Source organism: Neurospora crassa, linkage group IV (genome assembly GCF_000182925.2).
Source record: "Neurospora crassa OR74A linkage group IV, whole genome shotgun sequence".
Lineage (NCBI taxonomy): Eukaryota > Fungi > Ascomycota > Sordariomycetes > Sordariales > Sordariaceae > Neurospora > Neurospora crassa.
Genome location: NC_026504.1, coordinates 1656664 through 1666680, shown reverse-complemented (window position 1 = coordinate 1666680; position 10017 = coordinate 1656664). Strand labels below are relative to the sequence as shown.

General features: G+C 51.4%; 4 protein-coding genes across 4 annotated transcripts; 2 read left to right on the top strand and 2 right to left on the bottom strand.

The window, feature by feature from the left end:
• Positions 1-1359: 1359 nt before the first annotated feature.
• On the top strand, positions 1360-1692 carry NCU06570 (hypothetical protein; the record flags this gene model as incomplete). The annotated part of the gene is made up of 1 exon (XM_957184.1): positions 1360-1692. The coding sequence occupies one exon, from the start codon at positions 1360-1362 to the stop codon at positions 1690-1692; it is 333 nt and encodes a 110-aa protein (XP_962277.1).
• A 611-nt stretch (positions 1693-2303) lies between these two features.
• Positions 2304-5415, bottom strand: NCU06569 (AP-3 adaptor complex subunit beta). The gene is made up of 3 exons (XM_957183.3): positions 5229-5415; positions 5008-5150; positions 2304-4932 (listed from the first exon to the last, which is right to left on the bottom strand). Exons 1-3 carry the CDS (start codon positions 5266-5268, stop codon positions 2698-2700), a joined length of 2418 nt encoding a protein of 805 aa, XP_962276.3. The 5' UTR covers positions 5269-5415; the 3' UTR covers positions 2304-2697.
• Positions 5416-6079: 664 nt separating this feature from the next.
• NCU16765 (hypothetical protein) lies at positions 6080-7577 on the top strand. The gene has a single exon (XM_011396073.1). The coding sequence runs from the start codon at positions 6387-6389 to the stop codon at positions 7377-7379; it is 993 nt and encodes a 330-aa protein (XP_011394375.1). The 5' UTR covers positions 6080-6386; the 3' UTR covers positions 7380-7577.
• Positions 7415-9434, bottom strand: NCU06568 (kinetochore protein nuf2). Its single transcript, XM_957182.2, has 2 exons — positions 7918-9434; positions 7415-7850 (listed from the first exon to the last, which is right to left on the bottom strand). Exons 1-2 carry the CDS (start codon positions 9196-9198, stop codon positions 7737-7739), a joined length of 1395 nt encoding a protein of 464 aa, XP_962275.1. The 5' UTR covers positions 9199-9434; the 3' UTR covers positions 7415-7736.
• Between the last annotated feature and the right edge of the window lie 583 nt (positions 9435-10017).

Genomic DNA, 10017 nt, shown 5'->3' with positions numbered 1-10017 from the left:
GTATGTTGACACCAGCAAGACCTGAGAAGCCTGTTCCAGACTCAGTGTTCCAGACGGGCTCACCTCAACTACGGTTTCCGGGGTCAATTCACATGTCATCATCGTCATTTTCTGCTCGGCCTCCATCCTCTCCCTCTCTCCCTCCTTCCCCCCCCCCCCCCCCCCTTCGTTTTTAATTTTTTTTTAATTTTTTTTTAATTTTTTTTTAATTTTTTTCTCCTACATCAGACGTGCCTTTGGCTACAGATTTTGCCATGCCCAGACACTCCATTCTCGATACCATACATAGCTGCACTGCTTAATCTGCACTTTGTTATAAATGCGATGTACGTTCAAATTTTCAGTTCCGGATTTCTTTGAGCTTAATAGTCCACTAGAATTGTCAAACGGGAAAGATATGACACGTTGCGGATAGTATGATGCCATGAAACATCTTGGTTCACGTTTCAACCACTATTCTGGCGGATGCAGGTATAGGAAGGTATACTCAAGTGTCCGTTCCGCCTTTATACTCTACCTGCATATATGATGGTGGGTAAACCGGCCAAAATATCCCGATATATTCAGGAAGCCCGACACTCACAAATATACCGCAAACATTTTCTACATCAATGCCGCATATTCGTATGTCTGTCATCTGAAAGAACTCCCATTATTGTAGACGAAGTTGCGTCCTGGCTTCCCGCCACGCGGCCAGGCCAACCATCTGTTTATGTATGTACATTGAGACATTCTAGCCCGGATCTCGGAGGTGGACAACAAAAAAGAAATTTAAATTTTTTTTTCTTCGGACTCTGAAAAGTGCTTACAAAAACGCATGCGAGCCCCGACTTGGCTTCACCTCGTGCCATCATGTTCTCGTACTTGTGTGGCAAAAAGGAGGGTTTATTCGGCGGGTATGGGAACAGTATTCATGCATCAGGAACTCCGGAACACATATATATATATATATTTATATTTATATATTTGTCCCGAAGATACATTTATTATGAACAGCCTGCGTCAAGAGGAGAACTCTGACCTATGGCCCAGGAAATTCCAATTCCAGAGACCGAAGTACTTAATCCGCCAGTCCCCTGTTCTTTCCTACCATCATTTTTCTTCTACCTCAGAAAACATCAGGCAACAACCATACTACCCTTAAGCCAGCAGATCGTCCAAGCCAATTCAAGCCCAAGTACCCCACCCTCCCATTTCCGTCTCCTCCGTCTCATAGCCAGTCAATTTTTGACTCTAGCTAACTTTCTCTATCAAGGCTTCCTCTCCATTACACCCAAGGGAAGAAAACCCAAGAACATTGCCGACACCAGAAACCTCCAGTCCACCACCAAGCCTCTCTCCATCCACGCCCAAGTAACAATGGATTCCGATTCATTCTTCCTGCACTTGTTCTCCGTGGCCATAGTCCCGGCGGCTGTGGTGGTGGTGATGATAACAAGTTGCTTCATCACGTTCATCGTCTTAGGAGGCATATGCATGATTGGTTATAGGATCATCATCATCTTTTCCCACGTGCGAGAATTTGTGCGTCGGCGCGGGATGGTGGCCGCTGGCGGCAACAACGACGACGACTACGAACTCATTGACACCCGACTGGCGTTCGGCGATCAACAACTCGATCGAAAATACTTAGGAGCAGCACCAACAGTACTTGCACCAGCAGCACCAACCGCACCAGCAGGAGGAGAATGATGAGGATATGGCAGAACGGAGGCGCAGAAGTAACGCACCGACTTCGACTTCGTCACGGGCGTCCATTGATACTCTTTCTCTCTCCTGATTCTTTCCTCCTCCGGTTATTCTCCTCCCTATTGGTCTCATCATTCTTGTCCGCTTTCTTATTCATGCCCTGGGTGTGGGAGGGGTGAGACGGACGGGTGGTACATACCGAAGGCGAAGAGGACTGGGGATTTTGCAAACCTCCCACAATTTAGCAGACCGACTTGCTGGTGGTGGTGGTGGTGAGTCTGCTGGGTTACCTACTTGACCGAGATTTGGGAAATGGAAAGCAACGATGAGGCTAGGATGACAATTGCGGCGGAGGGAAAGGAAGACGGATCACCGGCATTCAGAAAGGAGGCAAGGCAATACATTGGAGGGACTGTGCGGTTGGTTGTATCATGATTCTCAGGATGAATGCTTCTTTATGCAGGAAGGGGTGGAAACTGAAGTGGAACCATCATCGTTTTTCCTTTCAGGACATGAAAACCGGGACGTGTCCGGACGGGGGCCCGTTAGTCAAGTTCCAAATTTGGGATCGAGGAAACGAGACGGCGAGAAATGAGCTATATCAAGCAATACATGACGACTTCTTTTCTAAATTGTGAATAAAGTGGATCGCTAAAGACGCTCTTGGTGCTCGTCGTACTTGATATGTTTCTTGTTGTTTCCATTTCCCTGAGTCTGGTCGGTATCGAGTGGAACTAAATGGTATTATTTGCAACATAAGTTGGCACAACAATCAGATTGGATGCCATCTTGTATAGGGGAGGAATACAACTTAATATCCTTCTCTTTCTTCTTCTTCTGGACAGAAAAGAGGATGTGTCGGAAAACTCGGGAAGGAAATTCATGGACTCGTGACTATGAGGAGGACCAGGATGAACAGAAGCAGCATAGCTTGCATATCGTAAATTATGAGGTATTCTTCCATGTCAGTTGACCATTCAATTCATACTGGTATCAAGTAGTTGGATGTCATGCCCCCATCAGCCTCGCGTCTTCGGCCTCGTCATCATCAGACTCCTCCTCTTCCGATGAACTCTCTTCCTCTTCTTCTTCATCGTCTTCCTCCTCTTCTTCTTCTTCTTCTTCATCATCATCTTCTTCTTCCTCAGTGGTTTCCCCTTCCTCATCCTCCTCTTCACTCTCCTCCACAACCTGCCGTTGCACAGGTGCTGACACTGGCACCGCCTTCTTACTGATATCCTCCTCCTCCGCAAGCCAATCATCAAGTGTCTTGGTCCCTACTCCCTCACCCAGACCATTAGACTTCGTAGGCACTGATCTAGACGACCCACCGTCCAAAATCTCCAAAGCTGGTACGACTCTCTTCTCGCCGTACGTCGCGGTTGGTGGCACACCTGTCTCTCTCAGTCTCGGATCCGGCTGCTTGCCCTCTTCGACCCAATCGGGCAAGTCCTCGTAGCCCCTGACGCCGTGAACACCGGCGGCATCGGCGAGGACCAGGGCTGAAGAGCCAAGGGTATACCCACGCCTCATCTCCGAGGGACTTTGCGCTTGGGGCGCAGGCTTAGGCGCGAGCAGCATGAGGGTTGCGAGCTGGGGTACGCCGAGCAATGCTTTGTAGAGACGAGTGCGATCACGGAGATCGTAAGAGGTATCGTAGCGAGCCAGGAGGAGCACATAACTCCATAGCTTTGCAATTGGATGGTCATCGTCTTCGAGAAGCTTGGGTGGAGGACCCGGTTCGCCATCGGCATTTTGTGATGCTTCAATCTGTCGGTTGAGGTAGTGTAGGTAGACCTTGGCGCCGAGAAGGATGATTTGTCGTTTGGCGATTTCGGACTCGGAGGGAAAGTCCTTGAGCAGAATCCGAAGCACGTCAGGGGCGATGTTCTCTTCTCCGTTGAGACCGGAGAACTCGCCTACGAGCCAGATAATGGTGGCACGAGCGTGTGGGTCGGTGGCCGAGTCCAAGTTCTTTGCCAGCCTTATGACCGTAGCGACGTGTGCAGTTGGGTCCTGCTGGATTAGATGTCGTATCACTGTCAAGCTCTCTGCGGCCAGCGTGCCGTCCAAGCTAGTGATTTGACTGAGAAGCAACCGCAGACACCTAGGTGCAGCTGTTGTGTCTGTTACCGCGCAGCGGCCAATAGCCCTAACTGCCTCCCTAACCAGCGCCTTATCGGTTCCTCGGCTGAAGTGCTCAAGCTCGTTGAGAATAAGGCTCTTGACATGGAGAGGAGCATGTGGGAAGATGAGTGTCAAAAGCTCCAGCTTGAGTTCCCATATGGGTTGTGTATCCGTTGCACGCACTAGGAAATGCGAGGCATAGCGCACGAAATCGGCAGGCCGGGTAAGGCAAATGGATACGATGTTGTAGAGTGCAACCTGTTGGATATCCTGAGCGCCTCGTAGCAAAGCTATCAATGGCCCGATGGCTGTCTTGACATACTCGGGCGTGCCTACTGCATCGTAACAGCGTGCTACTGAAACCACAACGCCTGAGTTTCGTGATTGGAGGAGGGGTTTGATGCTGTTGAGGAGCAGCTCGAGATCAGGGTCGAGAACAATAACCTCCTGGCCCTCGGCGTCATTATTCGAGCTGGCGGCGGCGTTATCACCGTAAAAGTCCTGAAGATCGGCCGCCTTGTCCTGGGCTTTCACCATCCGGGTTCGTCGAGGGAAGCATTTTCGCGCATAAACTGTCATAAGCCGCAGTGTCGAGAGCTGGCTCCATTCATCCATATCCACCACCATCTTGACTAACTGCCTGTAATGCTTGTGTATCAAGTCCAATCTGTCCGGACAGATCTCCAGAAAGGCTGTAACGGCGGCACCTGCCACATAATACTGCTTGTCGCCTAAGAGAGTCGAGAGATATTCGAGCAGTGAGGGCATTTGGGATGGGTCGAGTCGGTAACACTTGGGGATGGCCAAGGCAGCGGCTCGGCGCACATAGGGGTTGATGTCTCCGGCGCCCTTCTTGATGGCCAACGACACAATCTGGCTGATAACGGGAACCCGTATGTTGGACATTGTGCGTAGAGCCAAGGCGCGCACTTGAGGGTTGGAATCGGAAAGCGACTTCTGGATGGTGTTGATGGATAGCAAGGCAAGGTCGGGGTCCTCCTCGGCATGGTGGATCAAATAGATGTAGACCAGCTTCTTGATCTCGATATTCGGAGAGGCGACGTTCTTGACGACGGAGGAGAACAGAGGGTGTGTCCTTTGCGAGCGGTACATCATCTAGAAGACATGCGCCCGAGCTGTTAGCACTTGCTCCCATGGCCACCAAACCATATGTATGGGGTAAAAACATACCGAGATGACCCGACGCAGACCGTCCAGCACTTCTCGTTCATTGCGACTGTCGAGGAGTTTCTTAACCTGAACGCGATCGAGAGGCTTGGACGAGCTGCGGGCGCTGCGGGCGGCCGAGGCGGCATCGAGGGTGAGCTCTCGGGCTGGAGTAGAGACAGACGCCGTGGTCAGCAAGCAGGAGGACACGGTGATAACCTGAAGAGGGATGGAGTTAAGCTTACCGCTTTCTAGCAGCGACGAAATCCTGGCTATCGATTCCATGTTGGGTCAGTGACTGTTATCCAGCGCACTGAGCTCGCTGTTTCGGGGAGCACGTTTGAGTGTTGCGATGATCAGTTGGAATGGACAAAGTTAGGATCCCGGTGCCCAGCAGTGGGTGGTGAGCTGTGACGTGATGCACGGACGGCCTGGAGCTGTGGTGGATTGGGGAATAGCGGGGAATCCGTAGCAGGCCTACCTCGCAGCTATGTACCCGATACTACCTACCTTGCTGACCACCCGATCTCTCACCTACCCTCCACTTATACACAGACATCACAAGCGGGACATCCATCATCTTCCTACCTCTACGGCCTCACAACACAATGCAATCCAAAGTGAAACAATACCTGACAGACTCACATCAGGCTTCCGACACGGCGGCGATGCCACCCAACCGTCGTTAAGCCAGCTGACAACTCTCGACCGACGAGATTATCGAGGATTTCCAGATGTTGAACTCAGATGCTCGATTCAATTATATGTCCAAAACCCGTTTATGGCTTGATGATTCCGATGAACATTTTTTTCCTTACCATAGGAGATGGTAAAATCACCCCTTTCCACACTTGAAGGTACCCGATAGATCTACGCTCTCCATTTCACGGTTTTCCCCCGTTAATAAGACCGGATAACGGGAGCATTCAAGTGGTGTCTTTCATGTCGAGCTGACAGGTGGTTGAGTGCTCGAGCTGCCTTGATTGTTACCTCTAGTCGTTATGCACGATCCAAGCATATGCATATAGGCGTGTATTCTTTTCAATCGAATCTCCCCAGGTTTTAGCTTCCACTTTTGCCGTCCGCGGGAGGACCCCTATCATCCCGGGTCCGAACAAACACCTTGACCATATGGATCGGGACGGCCGCCACCGCGATACAAGCGGAACTCAGCCCTATCCGAGACCCGCGATGTGATACCTTAAAGTTTAGAAACAAACCTCACAAGTGGAACGCCTTCTGCAGCGTGCATGTGAGACGACAACCAATGCATTTTCATTCCTCGAATACCAAAATCTCAAACGGAGCTCACTCCCCCCACACGCACATATTTGCTGGTTGCGCAATCGCAAGTCGTGGCCAACGTTTTTTCCTGTCGTGAAAGCTACCAAGCGACCAATGTCATGGACTCTTCTCAGTCTCAGGCTCAACCTCAGCCTCTCTTCTGCTCCCCGGCATTTCCCTCTGAGCTGCTCTGGTACATCATCCACCACTGCAGTTATCCCACCACCTTGATCGTCTGCTCCAGCCGACTCGAATTTCTCACAGCTTTGGCTAGGGATATCAGGCAAAGCCAAGAAGATGACGACAAGTCACAGGGTCAAGAGCAAGAAGAGTGGCAAAGTTCACCTCAACCAGACCAAGACAAGATACCGACAGATTCAAAACAAGACCAAAAGGAAGCCCAAGAGTTACAACGGGAAATCCCGTGGCCCAGTAATCAACAACAACCGGCAGCAACAGCTCAGTCAACACAAGATGAACCCACCAAAACAACAAGCACCACCCCGGCGGCCAAAATCACCCCGGGCCCTTGGGCCTCCCAACTCCTCGCCTCCCCCCTCTACCAAGTCGCCGTAGCACGACACATCCGCATAGTCTTCGTTCCCACCGTGTCCCACCTGCGCGCCTTTCTCTCTGTCTTTGATACCAATCATAACAGTACCAACACCAACAAGGTTCCCACCCCTCCTCCTCCTCATCCGTCGACTTATAACCCCTTACCAAACCAGCAAGCACGTCCACAACCTCAACAGCTATTATTAGTCTACGGCTTTCTAGCCTTACATCGTGATTCGAGCGAGTGGAGCGTGCAAGGGCTGAACACCACGGCTGCTGTATTGCTGGAGACGGGGAGGAGGGTTGGGTTGGGGGTTGTGGTTGTTGAGCCAGTTTGGTATGATGAGAGTCTGAGGAGCCTGGATGATTTGCTTGGGGAGAAGATGCCAGTTGTGAGCGGGAGTGCTTTGAGAGGCGCAGGAGGGGATCTTGAGAGAAGTGTTGGTGGTGGGTTGATTGGGAGGACGGTGGATGTTAGGAGGGTATTGGGTCGATGGTTCCAGTTTGGGTTTGGGGAGTGGGAAAGGGAAAGGCAAAGAGATCGTTTGTTCAGTTGAGGATGGTTGGTCATTGCAGGAAAGAGAATATGAGGGTCGTATAGTGTTCAGTACACAGAGCACGGCAGAAAGAAATTTGTAATCGTAAGAGTTCGTGGTCTCATTCAGTGTTACAACTTTTGATGCCTCCTAAAAGGGTATGAAAGGCAAAGATTACCACACCCAACCTTTCCAGCCTGCTGGGAACTAAACCGAAACGCCACTCCATGGTATCCATACATGCTCCAGAAACCTCTTATGCCAAACAAAACCTCGATGCTTTACCCGTGAACCAATGCGGTGCAGTACACTGTACGTTAAACAAGAACAAGTGTGCGAACAAAAGGGTATAAAACATATCCACCAATAAACGCTCGCTCAGATGGCCTGCTCCATCTCGGTAATGTACAGCTTGATGTGTGCCTCCATCTTGAGGTACTCGTCGTGGGCAGCGTGGACTTCGTTTTCAATGTTCTCTTTCAAGTCGAGCATCTAGTTGAGGGCACAACTGGTTAGCATCTCTCCTCATTTCTTTTCTTTCAGTCCAGCTTAAACGTACCTTCTTCTCCGTCTGCTCGATTCTCACTCTCCTCCTCTCAATATCCTTGCCCTTCTCCGACCTCTCCTCGGTCAACTTCCTATGCACCGCCCTCAACTCCTCCATCTTCTCCATGGCCTTTTGCGCCTTCTCCTCGCTCTGCGTTCGCAGCTGCGCCGTGCGATCGACCCACTTGGCCAATTGCCTCTTGAGCAGCGCCTCGGTACGCTCCACCTCTCTAACATTGTGTCCCCGCTCCGTGAGCGCGTCTCTCTGCCTTGCGTTCTTAACGTTCTCCTCTTCTTCCTTGGCCAGCTCGATCGCGATCTCTTCCAACAGCTTGATGCATGATGCCACGTCCGATGCCACCACGCTGAACGAGTCCGTTGACGTCTGGAGAGCTCTTGATCGCCTGTCCAGCGCATCAATATGTGCCTTATCGTTGTTCAGCGTGTTGCTCAGCTCCGCCAAACTAGCCTGCAGCGCCGACGGGCTCTGGAGCACATAAGGCCGGAGTTTTGCACTCTCCTGCTTGAGCGCAATTTTGGTAGCCGTCTTTTCCTCCAACTCTGCCGCCAACTCGCCCTTCTTGGTCTTGGCCTCCTCCAACCTCGCGGCCACCTTCTCCTGGCTTCGCCTGAGCTCCAGCAGCCGCTTCTTGAGCTCCTCATTGCGCACCGTCTTCTCCTGAACCAGCACTTCCATTGCCCTACGATTGTGTCTCATCTCCTCCAACTGCGCCTCCATATTCTGGTTCTCGACATACAGCTGCTCGATACGCGCCTTTGTCTGCTCAGCCTTGTTGCAATGCTCATCAATGACGCTTGTCTGGCTCTCACGGAACCTGACAAAGTTGATGACATAACTCAGCATCCTAACCAACCGGTCATGCGTCGGTTTGTAAAGGTCATTGAAGCTGAAATCATTCACTCCGCAATCCAGCATCAGCCTGCGTAGCGACACGTAAAACCCCAGCAGATTTCGCGTATCCGAAGGCATCATGGCCTCGCCCAGTTCGGGGCCGCAGACATCCTCGGCGGCCGCGCGCATCGCCGGGTCGACCGTCTGACGCGTCTTATTCATCAGCAGCTCGCCGAACCACTCGAATATCATCTGCACCTGGATCGGGTTGGGCTTCTGCAGGTCGGCCAGCGTGAAGGGGATGCCGAGCTCGTTGATGCAGCCGACGATTTCGCGGTCGGGCAGGCGCATGTTGGCGTAGGCGGCTTCTTCTTCCTTTTTGCGCTGCCGCGATTGTTGCGGCTGCGGAGGTAGGATGGACATTCGTGGGTTGAAGGCCATGTTTGGCTGTGGTGTGGTGTGCTGGGGCACCAACGGACTCGGATGGGTTCGTGGTTCGTGGTTCGCTCGATGATTTCGCGGGTTTCCTTTGTCGTCGTGACTGTCGCGTGGATGATGCAAATGAGTATCGCGTAAGAATGTGTGGAGGGCTGTTCCAAGAAGGGTGGTTCGTTGGCGCGTGTCCAGACGCGTTGATCTCTGTCGCAACTTTTGGATGGACCGTTGGAGGTGTTGATTGAACCCCATGTCATGGTGGGGGGTGGTTGCTCCGGAGACGCTACTGTGCGGCACTTATCGTCTAATTGCATATCTGCTTTATAGCGGTAACCCCGCAATGTTCCGACACTTGGTCACGATGATCGTCTCTTCGCATCCCTTCTTTTGCCCTTTCCTCCACAACTCTGGTTTATGATGAAGTTCCGTTTTCTGACTTCCCAGATGACCTGACTTGCCATATACTATCGTTTGGAAATGTCGTACGAAAGCTCGAACTCCATGAGGAACAAAACATAAATCGACCATGTATTTACCGAATCAAGCTCGAACATCGACTTCACAGCTTCATGTCACGAATTTGCTATTTGAATCAGATCTTACAATACCAGACAATGGGGAAACATATCTCACGCAACAGTTACCAGAATTTCGCATTCAGACTCGAAATTGAAGCCGACTATACAGCCAACCGCCTACCCAAACCTACGCTCCCCCAGCCTATTGGGCACCCTCATCGGCCCTATAGGATATTAGACCGAACCGAACCGAACACTATCACCCATCAGGTGACAGATGGCAGATGGCATGTGTTCTTTGCAGCTC

Excerpts from the sequence above, each read along its gene's own strand:
- NCU06569 (XM_957183.3), bottom strand. The coding sequence starts at position 5,268 with ATGGAATCGATAGCCAGGATTTCGTCGCTGCTAGAAAGCG. Across the intron at positions 5,151-5,228 it reads TTCGTCGCTGCTAGAAAGCG|CCCGAGAGCTCACCCTCGAT; the intron begins GTAAGCTTAACT and ends TCTCTACTCCAG. Across the intron at positions 4,933-5,007 it reads GTCTGCGTCGGGTCATCTCG|ATGATGTACCGCTCGCAAAG; the intron begins GTATGTTTTTAC and ends CATGTCTTCTAG.
- NCU16765 (XM_011396073.1), top strand. The coding sequence starts at position 6,387 with ATGGACTCTTCTCAGTCTCAGGCTCAACCTCAGCCTCTCTTCTGCTCC.
- NCU06568 (XM_957182.2), bottom strand. The coding sequence starts at position 9,198 with ATGGCCTTCAACCCACGAATGTCCATCCTACCTCCGCAGCCGCAACAA. Across the intron at positions 7,851-7,917 it reads TCGAGCAGACGGAGAAGAAG|ATGCTCGACTTGAAAGAGAA; the intron begins GTACGTTTAAGC and ends GCCCTCAACTAG.